At 37.4% G+C, this 21,243-nt stretch overlaps 1 protein-coding gene across 2 annotated transcripts in view; it reads right to left on the minus strand.

Annotated features, from left to right (window-relative positions):
* UBQLN1 (ubiquilin 1) overlaps positions 1–20,815 on the minus strand; it is a 37,177-nt gene extending 16,362 nt beyond the window's left edge. Inside the window, exons 1-3 of one of the 2 annotated variants that reach the window (XM_033122325.1) lie at positions 20,148–20,815; positions 2,999–3,150; positions 1,366–1,481 (exon numbers count right to left, since the gene is read on the minus strand). In XM_033122325.1, coding sequence (XP_032978216.1) covers positions 1,366–1,481; positions 2,999–3,150; positions 20,148–20,327 — 448 coding nt within the window. In that variant the 5' untranslated portion in view covers positions 20,328–20,815. The remainder of the gene's footprint in view (positions 1–1,365; positions 1,482–2,998; positions 3,151–20,147) is intronic. The other variant, XM_033122326.1, reaches the window with a different exon arrangement.
* Between the last annotated feature and the right edge of the window lie 428 nt (positions 20,816–21,243).

A 21,243-nucleotide genomic window follows, 5' to 3' on the forward strand; every position in this document is an offset into this window, starting at 1 on the left:
ATTGATAAGCATTAAGAGACTGATTTAAAATCTAAAAAGTGTCCACTAATTTTGGTAAGCTAAGAGGTCAATGGTGACCTTATCAAAGGAATTTTCAGCGAAGTGATAAGCAAAAATTAGGGCACAGCAAACTTAGTGAAAAGGAAATGTAGCCGGAAAACAGAAAATGCCTTTTCCAAAGACAGCTGAGAAGGGAAGCAAAAGAAAGGGTGGCAGCAAGATTCTGTGGCTTTTATACATGGGATAGACCTTAATATGAGAACAGGCAGCAAAAAGAAAAACTGAATATATAGACTAAATGGAGTACTTGGTAGAAGGGGGTAGAAATGAAAACAGAAATGAGGAGATAAAGGAAATGTATAGCCTCAGACAAATTAACTAAAAACCTCTCTATGCTTTAATTTTTTTGCCTATAAAATGAGGGAAGTGGGGAAAGATTTACACCTAAATAATACCTTTCACGGGTCTGAACACTAAATAATTTCATCCTAATCTTTCTAGATTGTTCTTGTTAATAATTTTGCCATCTGAAACTCATTGGCCTAAACCAACAGAGACACATTTAGCCTAAGATCATTTTAGAAAATAAAAACAGCAAATATTTTTTACAAAGCAAATGTGAAGCCAAGCCATGCCCTAAATGTTTCCAACATACTTGGCATAGAACTCAACTACTAAAAAACATTTTCTGGAAGGATAAAAGGTATGATCCTTGATATGTGAAAACTGTACATGCAAAAATAGACATATTTCAAGGTACTACACTTATCAACTTAAGAACTGAAAGAAGCATTAAGCTTCTATCTATCTAGTTCAACTTTTGTTAGCTTCAGGATACTTCCCCTCACCCCCACCCTACCCCCAACAAAACCTTCCATAAAACCTCAGTATATAAAACTGATATAAAAGTGGTTTTGGCTGGTGCAGGAAATTCTTAACCACTGGGCTTGCTCCTAGGCCCCCGCACTTTCTGTGTGTTCAGGAGTTAGAAAATCACTAAATGCAGTCTGAACCCTTCTTTTTACAAGTGAGAAAATTATATTCAGGATCTTAGTTTATGATCAACAATTAGCTATTCTTCCTCAGATTCAATTAAGTCAGATCAAGTATACATATACTACCGCTTTCATTATTAAAAAGAAATATGTCACTTATTGACCATTTACTAAATGTAAATGAAAGTTAACCAGATCTATATTCCCAACTATCTCCTTACTACCTACAACAATTACAGAAATAGGCTATAAGTTTTTTTGTTGTTGTTAAAGTATCACTTACTGTGTAATTCTGTCATTTAATCAAAACTACCCTGGGGAAGAAGGCAATTTTTCCCCAATTCCTATGAAAATGACTAAAGACGCTTACCTAAGCCAAAAGGGTTGCTAGTGGCAGAACCAGATGTGGAGTTACTATTAGGAGCTGAAGATGTGGTAACATTGCTTCCACTGGTATTTGTTTGCTGGGCTGAATGATCCTGAGGCCTAGGGAAAATAATTAAATCATGGTATAAACAGTACAATTGATCACTTTTAAAAGAACCTCTAAAACTGACACCCAGAAATAAAGTATAAGTTTTCAGACCAACTCAATTATCATAAAGTAAATACCGTGAGATAACTAAGCATTAGAAACACAAATGTAAAGAAATGTAGTAAAATCTCACAAAAACCAAACTATACTTCAATTGCCCCATCTCCTTGAGTATAATGTATATAAATATTTCATTACTTCTAATCATACTGATTATGTATAACAGGGAGATGGGTCACTCACAGAAGAGAATCAGTGACCTATCACACCCGAAAAGCTCAATTATATAAGCAACTTTTTACCTACCCCCTACTGAGTTTTGAGTGTTGGAAGAAGTTTTACTCAGACTCTTGAAATTGTTGTAAGTAAAAAATAAAAAGAGATACTTCACCAAAAGAAGGCTGAGAAGTGAATACAATAACTGATTACTAAATTAAAAAAACAAACTTTTTTGGAAACCCCTTCCATCTGATACCAGTTAATTAAGAGTTCTGAATCTCATTCACTGCTTCTTTCATTGATTCTAAGATGCATATTTTTTTCATTTTAACATCTCTAAAACCAGGATCTGTGTTACAACTGTATTCTACATAACTTCAACTGAGTGACTGAGTACACACTGTTGTACAATATATGTTGTGTTTACCATATAAAGTGTCTTCAGAAATATTACACAATTAACTGGTACTAAAATGAAGTTATTGTGTATACAAAAAGCACAGAAACAGAAACAGGAGGAATGAATTTTGTATCTGTGAAGCAAGTATCTACTGTTAGGGAAAACCAGCATAAAAATTTGCAGAATGGGTATTAATAGCTTGAAAAAACCTCCTGGAGAAAATACTGTAGGGCTCTTTTAAGAAATGTTGCATCACCTACCATATTGAGCATAGTTTCATGCCATATGGAAAAACATGGACACGAGTAAGTCAGAAGGTGATTCAAAAGACTCAGACTCAATGTGAAGTGACGATGGGAATGCCTTAGCCAATTTATGTCATGCATATTTTCTTTGCATACATGCACAGGAGTGATAATACCGTATCTACAGAAGTCTAAAGGAGTTCTTTCACTAAACGGAAAATTAAAATTTTAAAAGAAAACCTATCAGCTTAGTTGGCAGTAATTTTTCTTAGTCATACAGGTGTCTCTTAAAAATTTATGGTGCCTTACTTAGATTTAATGAAATATGATTATAATTTGTGGTTTGCCAAGGAGATGAAATCACCCCAATCTTTGTCCAAAAATCTCCCAAAAAGAAGCATACCTAAAAACATATTAATTTGCTTGTTCTATAATTCAAATAATTTAGCTATGGCTTTATACTGATGAGCCTTCTTAAACATCAAATGTGTAAGCATCAGCATTACTGAATTACATTGGTTATTTTAAAAACAAAGTTTTATTTTTAAAGAGAAATATAATCATTTATTCATGGTTGAAAGCAATATGTCTTCTAAAAACATACCTGTTTTGTGTTTTGATGACGAGGTGAACAGTAAGTCCATCATGAATTCCATGCTGACTCAATGTATCTTGATCTTTCAAAATTTTTCCAGCAAATATCAACACAAGTTGGTCGGTATGTGATTTGAAACGTTTAGAGATTTCTTCCTTGAACTAAGATATAAGATAAAAATAAAAAAAATATGTATTACAGGTGCTTGATAGCACTATCTAGTTTAGTTTCTAAAATAAATACCTCACAGAGGCCCCTTCACAGATACATCTTTTCTGTGTATCTTGATCTTAGTAGAAAGTGTTACCACTGCACTCATCTTCAAACATAAGGTTTTATTACAGGTGCATTTTTCCTATATTCAGTCTTCTGATAAGATCTAACAATTCATTTCTTTGCAATATCCTCTTTCTAATTATATCAAGAATACTAAATGTAGTTCAAGGCACACATAGCTCTTACCAAATTTACAATAACCTATTCTCATAGTTCTATCTCCAGTCTGTTCCTTTCTAGTTGAATATGTGTGTCCACACACACACAGCCAATATACAGTATACAGTTGAATATATATTCTTGTCCTATTATACTGACTTTCCTCCTCACCTCTTTTATTCAACATTTATTAGCAAGCAGTATTATGAAGATGCAAAAACATGAAGCAAAAATCTTTCTTTGAAGGAGAACAATCCAACGAAAGAAGCCAGTTAAGTAAACTACAAAGTACAGAGGAAGCACAAAGGGTAGTTTGAGAAAGCTTTCCAGTAAAAACTAAAAATACATTAGGAAGTAACCAGGAAAACCTGAAGAAAGGTTTGGAGAATAACATGGGAAACCAGATAAAAGAACATAATACTATAAAGAAAAGCTTACTTATTCTATGCTAGGTCAGGTTAAGTGTTTCTCAAACCTCTTATCAAAGCCTGTATGCTTAGGTTTTACTCCCACAGTCCAAACCAGGAAACTTCAGGGTGGGCCGAGGAATCTACATTTAGACTACCAGAGGGAATCAGTCCAAATTCAGCAAAGAAAAACATCTTAAACCATTCTACACATGGCCTACAGAAGTGGATCTCAACAGATGACTGCATTATTTATCGCCAAGGGTGTGTTTAAGAAATGTAAGGAGGTATTTTGGGTTGTCACTGTAAATGCAAAGACACATTCACATCTATATCTGAGACTTATGAGATCTTGTGGGAATGGAGAAGGGGAAGTGTAGAGATATGAACAAAACAAGACAGGCCACATGTCAATCATTGTTGAAAATGAGAGGTGCATTCAAGTTCATCACACGTTACCTTTGAGTATGAATAAAATTTTCCATAATCAAGTTACAACACTCAATGCAAGCAACTGATTTTTTTAAAAAAATCAAAGATAATGCAAAATTATACTGCAGAAAATATATGAGCTTTTCCAACTGAACTTTTCTTGCTTTATCTGAAATTAATGACATATAACCCTTTAATCTAAGACAAGCAATTTCCAAACACAGTAACTAAAAAAAATCTTTGTAGATCAGCATTTGCGTAACACTCTATATAGATAGGCCAATCCATAATTTAACCATTCCCTATGATTAGACATTTCTCCCTTTGGTAGATATGAGAAATACTAATAACGTAATGAGCAGCAACATATGGTTTTGTAAAAATTGAATGAGAACATATGTAAAATGCAAGCGTCGGGCACACAGCAGCTACTATGCCAGCTCTCTTAAGCCTGAATAACTTGGTGAGACACACAATTTTTAATCCTACTTCAGATACAGAAACAAAGAGAGGTTCAAAATGTCCCTCTCCTCTCAAAATGACACAACTAATACTGCTGGTAAGATTCAAAGGATAAGGTCTGATTTCAAGGATAAGACTACCCAGATTGACTAGATCCTATTTCATATGTAAAATGAGAGTAATCTAGGTTTGTGTTTCTTAACTTTAAACTAAGAAGTCCTTTTCAGAATCCTTCATGTCATTCCAAAATAAGTGATTTAATTGTCTAACATACAATTGTACATGTTAGCATATTTTAGGATTTGAAGGTAAGATGCACAATTGAAGACACACGTCTACTCTTATATCCTTTCAAATCCCCACTAAAACAATAAAGGATTTTGTAAATGCTTTATGGAGCTATATATCTTACATGTTATACAATTTGCCCATTTAAGGTGTACAATTCAATTGGTGTTGGTATATTCACAAATGTGTGCAGCCATCACCATGGTCAATTTTAGAACATTTGATCTTCTCAAAAAGAAACCAGTACACTTTTTAGTTATCACCTTCCTATCCTCTCATCATTCCAAGCCATAAAAAAAACACTAATCTAGTCTGCCTTTATAGATTTGCCTATTCTGCACATTTCACTTAATTACAATCCTGTAACATGCAGTCTTTGTGACTGGCTTCTTTCATTTAGCATGTTTTCAAGGTCCATCCATGTTGTAGTATGTATCAGTATGTTGTTCCTTTTATGGCCAAATATCCCACTGTGTGGGTCTACAACACTTTGTTTATGCATTCATCAGTTGATGGACATTTGGGTTGTTTCCACCCTTGGGCGATTGTGAATATTGCTGTTATAACATTCATGTACAGGTTTTTACGGAGACATATGTTTTCATTTCTCTTGGGTACACACATAGATGTGGAATTACTGGGTCATATGTTAACTCTTGGTTTGACCAGTTCAAGAACCACCAGTATTATCTGAAATGGCTGTACCATTCATTGTACATTCCCACCAGCTGCATATAAGGGTTCCAATCTCTCCACATCCTCATCAATAGTTTATTATCTGACATTTTTTTTTAAATATTATATTGGGGAACAGTGTATTTCTCCGGGGCTCATCAGCTCCAAATCATTGTCCTTCAGTCCAGTTGTGGAGGGCGTAGCTCAGTCCCTAGTCCAATGACCATTTTCAATCTTTAATTGCAGGGGGCGCAGCCCACCATCCCATGCGGGAATTGAACCGGCAACCTTGTTGTTGAGAGCTCGCGCTCTAACCAACTGAGCCATTCGGCCGCCCCTCCAGAAGCTCAGCGACAGCTCGTTGTCTTCAATCTAGGTGTGGAGGGCGCAGCTCACTGGCTCATGTGGGAATGGAACTGGCAACCCTGCTGTTCAGAGCTCACGCTCTAACCAACTGACTGACATTTTTATTATAGCCATCCTAGCGAATGTGAAATGGTTTTGCTTTACAGTTCCCCCATAATGATGGTGAGCATCTTTTCATGTGCTTATTTGTATATCTTCTTTGGAGAACTGTTTATTCAGATCTTTTGCCCATTTTTTAATTGGGTTGTCATTAAGTTGTAAAAATTCTTTATATATTATTGATACAAGTCTCTCACAGACATATGATTTGTAAAAAAAAAAACACAAGATTTTTTTAAGGCAGAAACTCAGACTACAGAACAAATTGAGACCTTTTGGTTTCAACTGGAACAAAATGTTGAAGCTCAACATGAGATGGCCACATGGTCTTACGAATTTAGCAAACCCAAGAGAACAGAATCCTAAACTGGCAATGCAAAAAGCTAAAAGCTAATTCAATCCCCACAATCTGCAGAATTCCCGTAAGACTCAATATTGGTACCCCCAGAGGCTGAGGGTAGGAGGCAGGGAATAAGAAGTGCCTAAGCACTAAAATAAGGAGGATTATTTGAAAGTCTAAGAAGTAAACACATCTTCACTGCACACCAAACAACTGTTCCTCCACAAACCCGACAAAAGACCAGAGAATTTTTTCTTTCCTCTCTGGAAAGGGAACAGAGGATCTCGACTAAGAACACACCAAGCACACTTGAGCAGGAGAAAATACAGTGGTACCTCGGTTTTCTAACGTAATCCATTCCGGAACCATTCAAGTTCTGAAACATTCGAAAACCGAGGTACAGTTTCCCCATAGAAAGTAATGCAAAATGGATTAATCCATTCCAGACCTTTAAAATCAACCCCTAAAACTGCAAATTTAGCAGAAATTTTACTAATGATATAAAATTTATATAATTTTATAAAATTTTATATATATATAAATTTTATATATATATATAATTATATATATATATATATTTTATAAATTTTATATAAAATTTTTATAATGATCCATAAAATTTACAACGTTCATAAACCGAAATGTTTGTCAACAGAGACGTTCAAAAACCGAGGTACCACTGTACTAAAAGGATTAAGTAAGCAAAGACATACTACATGCTGACCCTTTCCCCCTTCACCCACCAGTCAAACAGAATTCTGGCAGTTGGGCATTCAACATCTAAGCAGGAAGATTATAATATCTAGTATCCCAAGCCTAACCAGCCTAAAAGAAAAGAACTTAAAGATACGGATAAGAGCTTTCCCCAATTAGTCCCCCTAGAGCATTGGTTCCCAACAGGGGTAGAGGCCTCTATACACCCCACGGAGCATTTGGCAATGTCTGAAGACATTTCTGGTTGTCACAACAGGGGCGAGTACCACTGGTTATCTGGTGGGTAGAGACCAGAGATGCTGCTACACATCTCATAGTGCACTTGACAGCCCCAAAACAAAGAATTACCCAAGTCAAAACATCAATGACAAGATTGAGAAACTCTGCCCCCGAAGCTGTACCTCTCCATGTGTTGTTCCCAGATGGGCAACATTCACCATTACCAAGTTAATGTGATAGAAATACAAATTGTTGGGCCCTATCCAGGATCAACCAAATCAGACACTCTGGTGATGGAGCCCAGCAATTTATGGTTTAATAAGCTTCCCAAGAAATTCTGACACACACTAAAGCTTAAGAACCACTGTCTGCTCTAGGTCTAACAATTAAAAAAAGAAAAGTAGGTGCTAAAGGAACACATTAAATGACATCAAAAGGACACAACAACTAACAAGAACAAAATACAAAAGAAAAAAGTGTCCTCAACAAATAAATTACTAAGGAGGAAAAAGCAGAGATAAAACCTTTAGATGAAAATGAAACTTTTTCAAGTACACATGGAACACTCACCATAAACCGGGTCAAAAAAGCAAACCTTAGAAGTTTGAAACAGAAGCCGGATGGCTCAGTTAGTTATTAGTTAGAGCACGAGCTCTCAACAACGTTGCCGGTTCAATTCCCACATGGGATGGTGGGCTGCGCCCCCTGCAACTAAAGACTGAAAATGGTGATTGGATTTGGATCTGAGCTGTGCCCTCCACAACTAAATTAAAGGACAAGAACTTGGAGTTGATGGGCCCTGGAGAAACACACTGTTCCCCAATGTTCCCCAATAAAAATTAAAAAAGAAAAAAAGAAGTTTGAAATAACTAAAACCATGTAAGTATATTCTCTGGTAATAATAGGATTACACTAAAAATCAGTAATAAAAAGATATCTCGAAAAACCCCAAGTTAAACAAATACTTCTAAATAATTCATGGGTCAAAGAGGAAATCTTGGGGAGAAATTAGAAAATATTTTCAACTGAATAAAAATAAACCTACAATATTCAAAAATTATGAGATGCAGCTAAAGCAATGCCTAAAGAAATTTATAGCATTAAAGGCTTATACTTACAAAGAAAGTAAAAAATCAGTTCTCTAAATTTTAATCTTTAGAAACTAGAAAAATAAGAGCAAATGAAACCCAAACAAAGAATTAAAAATAAGAGCAGAACTCAACAGAATAAAAACAGAAAAACAAGAGGAAAATCTTTTAAAATATCAGTAAAATTGATAAATCTCTACCTAGGTTGACCAAGAAAAAAACAGAGAAGGCATAAATTAGTATCAGGAACACCAGATACTATACATGGGAATGACTACAGACCTCACAAATATTAAAAGGATAAAAAGGAAACCCCACACACAAACATTTGACAATTTTTGGTGAAATGGGACTAATTTCTTCAAAGATTCAAGCTATCAGAACTTAACAATCTCTTCTAAAAACAGAAGAGGGAACACTTCTCAATATATTTCATGAGGTCAACATTACCCTGATACCAAAACTGGAAAAGAAAGTACAAGAAAACTACAGACTAGCATCCCTCATGAAAACATAATACAGAAATTCTCCACAAGATACTAGTAAATCACATCGATAAATATAGAAACAAGAATAATTCTGAATAACCAAGTGGGGTTTATCCCGAAAATGTGAAGCTAAGTCAACATTTGAAAATCAATCAATGCAATTCATTTTACTAACAGATAAAAGAAAACCACACTCTCATCAATCAACAGTAAAAAAGTATTTGATAGCGTTCATTCACGACAAAATTCTACATAAATTAGGAATAAAAGGGAACTGCCTAGACTTGATAAAATGCATGTACAAAATATCTATAGTAAACATCACACTTAATGGTAAATTGAATGCTTTCCCTCTAAGATCAGGAACAAATGCAAGGATGTCCACTCTTGCCACTCTATTCAACATCATACGGCAAGTCCTAGCCAATGCAACAAGGCGGGGGGGGGGGGGGGGGAGGCATACTTACTGGAAAAGAAGGAAAATGAAATAAATTTATCAGTCTTTTTCAATGTATGAACCTTATTTGCATCCCATTTTAAAAAGAAATCTTTTTCAAGAGAATGAGAAGACAAGCCAGAATGGGAAAAAACATTGACAAGACACATCTGATATAGCACTGTTATCCCAAATATACAAAGAATTCTTGAAAAGCAACAGTAAGAGACTGGACAACTTGATTAAAGAATGGGCAAAAGACTGACACTTCACCAAAGAAGATATGCAGATGGCAGATGAGCATATATGGAATATATGAAGCTCTACATCAGGGGTGTCCAAACTGCAGCCCGCGGGCCAACTGTGGCCCGCAATCCATTTTTAATTGGCCCGCAGCAAATTCCAAAAATATATTTAGTTTACTTAAATAAACCAGGTGAGGCAATACGTACTTCACCTCGAGTGAGTGGCCCGGCTGTTTGTGTATTTTACCGTATTGGCCCTTGGCGAAAAATGTTGAGAAAAGTTTGGACACCCCTGCTCTACATCATATGCCACTAGGGAATTGCTAATTAAACAACGAGGTAGAATACACCTCTTAGAATGGCCAGTCCAAAACAAACACAACACCAAATGCTGGCAAGGATGTGCAGCAACAGGAACTCGCATTCATTGCTGATGGGAATACAGAATGGCACAGCCACTTAGGAAGGCAGTTTGGTGGTTTCTTACAAAACTACACATACTTTTATCATCTGATCCAGCAATCATATTCCTTGTTAGTTATATTTACCCAAAGGAATTGAAAATTTATGTCCACACAAAAACCTGCACATAGATGATTATAGCAGTTTTATTCATTAACTGCCAAAACTCGGGAACAACCAAATTGTTTTTCAGTAAATGCATAAACTGTGGTACATCCAGACAATGAAATATTATTTAGTGCTAAAAAGAAATAAGCTATCAAACCATGAAAAAACATGGAGGAATCTTAAATGCATATTACTAAGCCAAAGAAGCCAATCTGGAATGGCTACATACCATATGATTCCTACTATATGACATTCTGAAAAAGGCAAAACTATGGAAACGTAAAACGATCAGTCGTTGCCAGGGGTTAAGGAAGAGAGAGGAACGACAAGGCTGAGCATATATCATTATACATTTGTCAAAACCCCCAGAATGTAAAACACCAAGCGAATTTTAAACTATGGACATTGTGAAATAATGAAGTATCAACGTAGGTTCATCAACTGTAACAAATGTTCCATTCTGGAGTGGGATGTTGATGGTGGGGGAGAGCAGGAGGGATGGGAACTCCATACTTTCCCCTCAATTTGCTGTGAATCTAAAACTGCTCCAAAAACATAAAACCTATTTTTCAAAAAGTAAAAATGTGTAATAATAAATTCATGGTATCATTATGCTAAAACAATCATTTTGAGACAATGGGGAAATTCTGAACTGATGAAATTATTAATTTGTAAGGTGGGATAATGTGTTGATCTTTTTTTAAAAAGAGTCCTTGTCTTGTAGAGATACATGCTTACATACTAAGGGAAGAAACTATATAATGAATGAGAGATGCATCAAAATAAAAGGAAAAACAAAGGGGCCTTAAGGGAAAGTATACCTGAAACAAGACTGGCTATAGATCAATTTTCAAAGCTGGATGAAGGATTCATGGGAGTTTAACTTAACTATTATCTCTACTTTCTGTATATTTGAAATTATCCATAATTTAAAAACAAAGAAGAAATTTAAAGGGGCGAGGGGAAATAACTGGCTACCAAAATTTTATATCCATTGAAAAATCCCTCAAAATGAAATTGAAATAAACAGTTTCAGACACACAAAAACAGAAGAAAATGATCCCAGATGCGGCAATAAAGAATGGAAAGGCTGCATATGTGGGTAAAATGAAATGAAAATTGATTTTATAAAGCATTAATAATATCTCGTGCTGGAAGGAAGAAAAGTAGCTCAGCTGGTCAAGCCAAGTCCAGAAGGGGTTAATGAAGTTCAACTGTTCTAAGGTTCTTGCATTATTTACAAGTACTTATTACTTTACACATTTTATAAGATGCATATGGTAATCTCTAGGATAAATACTAAAAGAATACCATGTTTCCACCAAAATAAGACTTAATCAGAAAATAAGGCCTAACATGACTTTTCAGGATGACATCCCCCTGACCATAAGCCCTAATGCGTCTTTTGGAGCAAACCTTAATATTAAGACCCGGTCTTATTTTGGGGGAAACACGGTAGCAAAAACAACATACATCTACCAACCTAATAAAGGTAGCAATTGGAATGATACAAAATAGTCAAAGAGAAAAGAAAAAGCACAAGATAGGAGAAATATGAATCAAATAGTATAATGGTAAATGTAAATCAAATCTATCAGTGATTATGTAACAGACTATATGTTAAACAGACAGGATTGCCAGACTGGATTTAAAAACCCAACTTCACACTGATTAAAAAAGATACACCTGAACTATAAAGGAAAAGGCTGAAAAGAAAAAGAATGGGTAAAGATAGGGAAATTATTCTCATCGACAAAGCAGACTTATTAATACAAAAGTAACTAGGACATTTCACCATTAAGTGTTCAACTGACAAAAAGATAAAATCTTAAATGTATATGGTACATCATAATACAGCTTCAAAATACATAAAGCAAAAGTTAAATAAAACTACAGAGAAGACAATAAACCCCAAAGTACAGTAAGAGATTTTAACACATTTACCTCAGTGACAGATTAAACAGGCAATAAAAAGTCAGTAAGGATATAAAAGATTTGAGCAACACACAATAATTAACAAATGACCTAACTGGCATGAACAGAAGACTGTACTAGACAACTGCAGAACAAGCATTCTTTTAAAGCACATTTGCAAAATTAGTCCATAAAGCAAATCATCGTATTTCAAAAAGTTAAAATCTTACCAAGTATGTACTCTGATCACATGCAATTAAACAGTACCATGCAATTAAACACTACCAAAAAGATAAATCAATAAAGCACTGGTTCAACTGGGAAAGAGTTCCTAAGTGGGACACAAAAGATCTAACCAAAAAAGAGAGAAGCAATAAATTGAACTATCATTAACAGAGTAAAAAGATAAACAACGGAGAGAAAATGTCTACATCACTAAACTAACAAAGAGCTCAAATCCAGATTTTTTACAGAATGCTTACAAATCAGGAAAAAAGACACAACCCAATTAAAACAGGATCAAGAGACTGAAAAAGGAACTTCACAGAAATGAAATCTAAATGGTCAATAAACACAGAAAAAGGTGCTCATCGTAATTAATAATCAGGTAAATTCAAATCAAAACCAGCAACACACCCAATGAATGGTTCAATTTACAAGACCATTAAAGAGTGTTGCAGGGGATGTGAAGCAACTGGAACCCACATACAGGTAGAAGTATAAATTGGTATGGTATACTTTGGGAAAAAATTTCACAGTAGAAACTGAATATGTGCTTACCCCATAAAATAGCTATACTGTGCCTGGCATCACAAACACATAACCTGGTTCAATCCCCACAACAAAACCTCAAGAAACCAAACTGCGATATTGTGATTTATAAGGAATATATACTGAGGTGTGATCAAAACATACACTGTATGTTTAAATTAAAAAATTATTACAGTAAAAGACACATTGCCATTAATCCCCCTCAAAACACACACCCTCGTTTCAAACACACTTAACCCATCATTCTTGCCAGTTTCTCAAGCAGTTCTGGAAGTCCTCTTTCATGAGTGTCTTTAGTTGCGCTATCATGGCTGCCTCAATGTCCTGAATCGATTCAAAACTTTTACCTTTCATGGTCATTTTGACTTTGGGAAAGACCTAGAAGTCGCACAATGCCAGATCTGGTGAATAGGTGGATGAGGACACACAGTAGTGTTGTTTATTTGACAGAAATTGCTGTATCAGAAGCGATGTGTGACACAGAGCATTGCCACGATGGAGGATAAAACCGTTTGTTCATTTCTCAGGCCGTTTTCTATCCACATCATTTCTTAAATGCTCTAATAAGCCGTTGCAATATTCAGAGTTCACCATACTGTTCCTGGGTACAAACTCAGCTCGCACAATTCCCTCAAGGTCAAAAAACACAATTAATATCACCCTGACATTAGATCTTGATTGATGTGTTTTTCGCACTAGGAGAACTGGGTGATTTCCATTGAGAACTCTGAACCTTGGTCTCAGGATCATAACCATAGACCCAAGTTTCATCTCCCATGATGACATATCTTAAAAAGCTGGAATCTGAAGAAGCAAGATCGCGCAACTCCAAAGAAATTGGTAAACGCTGTTGTTTTTGTTTGCCAGTCAAAATGCGTAGAACAAATTTTGCACTCAATCACCTCACATTCATACCTGTTGTTAAAATGCTTTGAACAGAACCATAAGAGATGTTCAGATCCTCAGAAATTTCCCTAATAGTCAATCGCCTGTTTGATCAAATCATTTCATTTACTCTTTCAACATTCTCTTGGGTTTTTGATGTTGAAGGATGTCCCTATCTCTCTTCGGTCGATTCACAGCCATTAAGAAATTCCTTGAACCACTTGTAAACTATCTTCGTGGTCACTGCAGCACCACCATAAACTAATTTTAACATTTCGTATGTTTCTTTAGCACTTTTTTGCAATTTGAAACAAAATTTCATGATAGTGCATTGTTTGTGATCCATGATTTACGGCACACTTTAAAACACACCTTCTCTCAACCATAGCTCACACCCAACTGACTGCACAAACAAGCTGAAACTTATCACACACTGTTCCTAAGGTTTGACGTGCCACTTTCCATATTGAAGATCCCTGCCTTTCATTTAATCATGATGTCTATGTAATGAAACCTCCGTAAGAACCCAAAGGATTGGGTTTGGAGAGCTTTGGGGTTGGTGAACAATTGGAAGTGCTCGAAGAGTGGTGTGCTGCTTGGAGAGGGCATGGAAGCTTGGAGACTTTTCCCGTATTTTGCCCTATGCATCTCTTCCATCTGGCTATTCCTGACAAATATACCATTTTATAATGAACTGGGGACCTAGTAACTAAGTGTTTCTCTTTGTTCTGTGAACTACTCTAGCAAATAAACTGACCCTTAGGAGGGGGTTACTGGAACCTTGTCAATCAGAAGTCCAGGTAACAACCTGGACTTTTGACTGGTGATGGGGGGCAAAAGGGGAACCGGACAGGACAAGAGTCTTGTAAGACTGAATGGCAAGAGCCAAGTAACCAAGGAGGAAAGCAGGCAATCAGAATGGAGAGGTAGGCAGGAGCCATACTACACAGGGCATCACTGCCGTGATAGTCTAAGACTGATGGGGAGTCATTAGTCTCACCTAGAGGGTAACATGATTTGACTAACGATTTTTGGATATTACTCTAGGAATGAATGGGGGATGACAGAAAAGTAGGGACTGACCAGTAGGCTACTATAGTTTCTAGACATGTAGCAAAGGCAACTTAGTGGAGTCAATCCTCAATCTTGCAAGTACCTAGTTAATCTATTAAATACTCCACTACAGCAATTTTTGGTCTCAGGACCAAAAATTTAAAATTTGAAACCCCAAAGAGTTGTTTATGTAGGTTACGGCTATTGGTATTTGCTACGTTAGAAATTAAAACAGAAATCTTTTAAAATACTCATTTAAAAATATATAAATAACATTCTTATAAAAAATAACTACATTTTCCCAGTGTGAAGAGTAGCACTGTTTTAAATTTTTGCAAATCACTTTAGTCTTGTAATGGAAAACAATTAGATTTTCACATGTATTGTGAAATCCCACATCTTACTTACATTTCTGGAAAAGTGTATTGTTCATTTTTGAGAATTAGATTGAAAAACACAAGTAGCTCAGAATTATTACAAAAACAGTCTGGATCTCAATGGTCTTAGGCACCCCAAAACACATTGAGAACTGCTGCCTGAGTAATGGCAAGCCAAGTAATCACAACGAGATACCACTTCACAACAACTAGCACGGCTACAATCAAAGACAGACAATAACAAGTGTTGTGGACAATATGGAGTAATTGGAATCCTCATAAACTGCTGGTGGAAATATAAAATAGTACAGCCACTTTGGAAAATATTAATAGTTTGGCAGGTCCTCAAAAAGTTAAACATAGAGCTACCACATGACCTAGTAATTCCACTCAAAGGTATACACCCAAGAAATATAAAAACATGTCCACACAAAAACTTGTATGAGTATTCAGAGACATTATTTACAATGGTCAAAAAGTAGAAATAACTCAAATGTCCATCAACTGATGAATGGAGAAATAAAATGTGATACATATCCATACAATGGAATATTATTCAGCAATAAAATGGCAGTACTGATACATGACATAACATGGATAAACCCTGAAAATATGCTAAGTGAAAGAAACCAGTCACAACTTTTCAAAATCTGGTGTGCATTGTACACTTACAGACATTTCATATCATCCCAATCACATTTTAAGTACTCAACAGTCAGATGTGGCTGGTGGTACCAAAGTGGACAGTGCAGTCCTAGATCCACACTATAATGTTAAATGATGTCTATGATAATGACCCTGAGGCACTGCAATTTCTCCATCAGGAAAGGCTCAATTGTATTCAGTACAGTACTTACGTTATTGTATGTTAATATTTTTCTAACAATTTCAAGTGAAGATGTTTTCTAAAACAATACCAGTTGCCTGAATATTTCAGCTAACTATATGTATTTCAAAATGTTACACTATAATGTAGAGCTACAAAATCAAGAACAAGCTAGTCAGAAGTTATTATAGGAGCTTCCTTCCATTCTCTGCACTAATTTTAACCAAACACACGCGCACACACTCTTCTGGACTTCATCTTGCTTGCTGACACTTAGAAATCCTCAAACTGTTTCCAATAACAGATAAGGAATAAATAAAACACAATCTCGTACACAAGGACTTTGTACCACTACACATTTATCTATTTTTTAATCTACTTATTTATGTTATGAAAACCCCTATTAATGAAACCAGCTTGGAATATACATAGTGAAGTTTATGCTCTAACTACTCTTACGGAGAAATTTAAACATTACTCAATTGATTTTGAGTGCTCCATAAAAAGTAAATTTCACTTTAATTTCATAAAAGTATAAGCTTTATTATCAACCCTGAACCAGTAACATGTATTAAACACCAACTGTATTAAGGTACTCTGTTTCTGCCTGTTGGTTACATACTCACACAGAAACCGAGGGGGGGAAGGAAATTACCACCTTCCAACGTAGTTCACAATTGACCCAAGAGGTTTAATATAATTTCATCCAATCAACTGGAACATATTCATATAAATACTATTTCAGTATACTACAATAATTTACATTATATGGTAAGAACAATTACTGAAAGAGATTTTAAATTGCAGAAAATAGGATTTGCCTGATAGAAAGCCTAAGCCTTTTTGTAGGTCTTTTGTTTACCCTCTTCCCTCCAACATTACATAAGAATTTTCAGGATCAAATACTTCCCAATTTTTTGCTGAATATTTTTAGATGAATCTTAATATCATTAACTATATTTAAAAAAATAAATTTTAATTTTTAGCAAATAATTTAAATCTATCAAACCCTCTAAGAAAATTTTAATTACAAAATGACAGATTTTTTTGTGTTTCAACTAGAATTTTACAAATCATCTGAAATCTGCTTTTCTTATTCTTGCATTTTCCTGTTTGTGCTTCCCTTAACAGAGCACAGAGATAAGACAGTTCAACTTGTCTTCAGGTCCTTGGTGTAGTGGTGAGCTTCAATTTTTACCATGTTTTCTGCTTTAACAGAAAGCTTTTATTAAAATAAAAATTTAACTGCCACCAGAAAAAGTTGCTTCAGAAAGGCCTTTATTTTATCTACTAAAATTTTTTTTTGGTTACACAGGAGTAAAATTAAAAATTCCACAGAATTTAAAAATCCTAATCTTACCATCACAAAAAGTTTATTTAAAAAAAATCTCACAGATATATAAATGAAATTTTCCATTTATAAACTATTGAATATTTCAAATCTTTTACAGTAAAATGCTCAAAGAAGCCAGAATGGTGGAGACCTGAACTAGGACTCCTAGAAAGACAATCTGAGGTCTTCAAAAGTTAATATAGCTGCACACCCACTAGAATAGCTCAAACAAAAAACGCTGACACTATCAAATGTTAGCAGGGAGGTGGAGCAACAGGAACTCCCATTCACTGTCGGGTGGGATTGTAAACTATTAAAGTTTCTTGTAAAACTAAACATAACAGCTACCATTTGATCCAGTCATTCCACTTCTTAGTAAGTAGTACCTCGGTTTTCGAACCTCTCTGTTGACAAACATTTCAGTTTACGAATGCCGTAAACCCAGAAGTAAATGCTTTGGTTTTCAAACACGCCTCGGAAGTGGAATATGTCACATGGCTTCCATGTCACATGGCTTCCGCTGAGTGCAAGATCCTGAGGCCTAGCTGTCAGCTGTTTTCAAACGTTTCAGAACTCGAACGGTCTTCTGGAACAGATTACGTTAAAAAACCGAGGTACCATTGTATTTAATGAGACAAGCATCTGTCCAAAAAAGATTTGTACAAGAATGTTCACAGCAACTAACTGGAAACAGCCAAAGTAACCTCAACAAAATGGATAAACTACGGTACAGTGGTACCTCGGTTTTCGAACATAATCCATTCTGGAAGACCGTTCTGAGTTCTGAAATGTTCAAAAACCGAGGCTCGGTTTCCCCATAGGAAGTAATGCAAAATGGATTAATCCATTCCAGATCTTTAAAATCAACCCCTAAAACTGCAAATTCAGCATGAATTTTACTATTTAATGATACCATAGATCCATAAAACTTACGGCGTTCATAAACTGAAATGTTCGTCAACGGAGATGTTGGAAAACCTAAGTACCACTGTATATTCATACAATGGAAAACAACACAGCAACAAAAAAGGAATCAGTGATATATACAAGAATAAATCTCAAAAACTTATATATGCTGAGTGAATAAAAAGCCTTACCCAATACATACTATATAATCCCACTTATGTGAAATTCTAGGGTGGGCAAAACCAACCCATGGGGAAAAAAATGAAAACAGTGGTTGATGGAGGGGAGAGTGACTGAACTGACTGGGTAAGACGTAACTTTCTAGTCTACTATAAAGTTCTACATCATGATGAGTCTTTAGATTACACAGGAGTTTTGTGGAAATACACAGAATGGAAACCATGTGTATTTTATTGCAAGTCAAACTTAAAAAGAAAAAAATTAAAAGAAAAATTGAACTCAGGTTAATGATGTGCACATTGCTGAAGTTCTTTTTAAGGGTAACATGAATTGATACTTACAACTTACTTTGAAATTCATCCAAAAAATAAAATGGACTAATAAATGATGTGATAGAGCAAATACAGCAAAATGCTAATTGTAGGCAATAGACATATGGGTGTTCGTTGTCTAATTCTTTCAATTTTCCTGTATGTTGTAAAATATAAAATTAAGGAAAAATTTCCTAGGAAAATTGAGACAAAAAACGTGGTGATTCAGTAGGTGGTAAAAGTTTCTCTCACTCGATGCTACATGCTCTACTTACCGCTTCAAAAAACACACCACCTTTTGGAACTATATAAACCAATACCCCATTTACCGTCCCTGGGGAAACAGGTACATTTTAGGGTCTGCTGTTTCCTCATAAACTGTTCACAATGTTTGAAATCGCCAGAGATCAATAATTACAGAAAATTTTCTGGGATGTATTCAACAAAGTTAAAACCATTTGTTGAATTCTTCAAGATTTCTAATTAACTGCACAATTTGTATTCCTGAAGATTTTAAGTTATAAATTATTCGATAGCATTGTCCATTAACGCCAACTATGTTCTTTTATTCGATTGCAACCGCTACGATAATATCTGAATAACGCAGCTATCGTTCCTCTAAAATCAAACAAAAAGCAACTCAATGATTGGCATCTAAGGCAAGATAAACACATTAAAAACAGCAAGTCATCATTGCAAGTCATCCACCTTTCTCCTTAAGCCTAGTATTACTTCTTACGATGTGGCTGTACGCAATATCTACGTCATAGTTAATTTAAAAAACTAAATATAAAGTATGGGCAAGACATCAGCAGTCAAAATGCAAAACTAAATGTACACGTGCTCCTCACAGTAAAATCCACCTTAACCCACAGGCAGGTAAAACAATGAGCACCCCCCGCCCAGTTTTTTTATTCATGAGACAAAACCGCCGACTAGATTAAAGTGAACCCTCGCCCCGGCTCAGCCTTCACCTCGCCAGGAGCCAGACGGTGAGTCCTTTTCCTTTGTGCTGAGCAGCGGGGAGGCGGCTGGGGGCGGGGAGCTGGGGGCGGAGGCTGGGGGTCCGTGGACGCCAGAGCAAAAGGAAGGCGCGGAGGGAAGCGGCGTCGGCGCGTTCTACAAACAGGCCGCGCGGCCCCGCCACAAACCTCAGCGGTGTCCCAAGGCGCAAATCCACGGAGTTGGGTGTGATCTAATTTGGGACGAGCCCGGAGATGGCCGAGAGCACCTCCGGGGACGACCCCCTCCCAGGCCTTTGCAAAGCCGTCTCCTCCCGCCGCGGGCGGAGGTCCTGCCGCCACCCCCACCCCGGCCCGAGCGCAGGGCGGCCCTCACCTGCTGGACGGAGCTATTCTCGGGCACAGCGAACTCCTCCTTCTCCTTCGGGGTCTTCACGGTGACTTTCATGATCTTGGGCTCCGCGGAGGCAGCGGCCGCGGGGGAACCGGCACCTTCGGCCGCGGCGGCGCTGTCCTGGGAGCTCGGAGGGCCACCGCTTTCACCACTCTCGGCCATGGCGGCGGCGGCAGTGACTCAGGAGGGTGCAGGCGAGCGAGGGGGAGCCAGGAGACGCCACAGCAGGCTGGCTCGGGCAACGGAGAATACAGGACGCGCCGCCTTGGTGTCAACAGGCGCAGGGCCGCGGGCGGCGGGCCGCGGAGCTGGGTGTGGGCTCCGGTGCAGGCCCGGGTCGGCCGTTCGGCAGCCGCCGTTCAGACGCGGCTTGGTCGCAGCGACATCCGCAGCCGCCGCCGCTTCCTCCTCCCCACCCCTCCCCAACGTCCCTCCGCCGGCGCGGCGCAGGGCACGCCGGGTAATGCGGCTGGCGGCGTCACCGAGTCATGCCCAGCCGGCGCCGCTTCGAGTTCCGGCTGCTTTACGTTCCCTTTCCCGCTCCATGGCCCAAATTGTAGGCACGGCCAGAGGGAAGGACTAAAAGCAAAGTGTAGTGGGAGAGGTCAGTTCATTTCTTTTCACTCCTTTCACCAAAAAATAAATTCGCAGGTTCTGGGAGGCACTGTCACGGCGCACGGGAATGACGTTGCGCCTAGCGAAAATACTAGAAAGGGGGCTCGACCACTGGGCGCTGCTGCTGTGGTCGCGGCTGCGCGGTGGGGGTCCAGTTAGTTCCCCCTACCCGGTTCTGTCAAAGGCCGTGCCGCCGCGCTCGCGGGTCTGGGCGCCCTCCGTACATCCCACTGGGACGGGGGTCTGTAATAAATGCAGGGGAGGTGTTTTGTTATTTTAATACGATCAGTTTTTGCCTATTTGGAAGGTTTAAAATGCTTGATCTTAGTGCCCAGTGCGCGGAAGTTGGAAGTTAAGTTAATGGAGGAAAAATCCTCATTACGAAAGGAAAATGTAGACGTCTCCAGCCGCTGTGCGCAATCCCGCGAGTCATTGCTCTATGGCCACGGCTTCCTGTCCTTGG

This window comes from Rhinolophus ferrumequinum, chromosome 12 (genome assembly GCF_004115265.2).
Source record: "Rhinolophus ferrumequinum isolate MPI-CBG mRhiFer1 chromosome 12, mRhiFer1_v1.p, whole genome shotgun sequence".
Taxonomy (NCBI): domain Eukaryota; kingdom Metazoa; phylum Chordata; class Mammalia; order Chiroptera; family Rhinolophidae; genus Rhinolophus; species Rhinolophus ferrumequinum.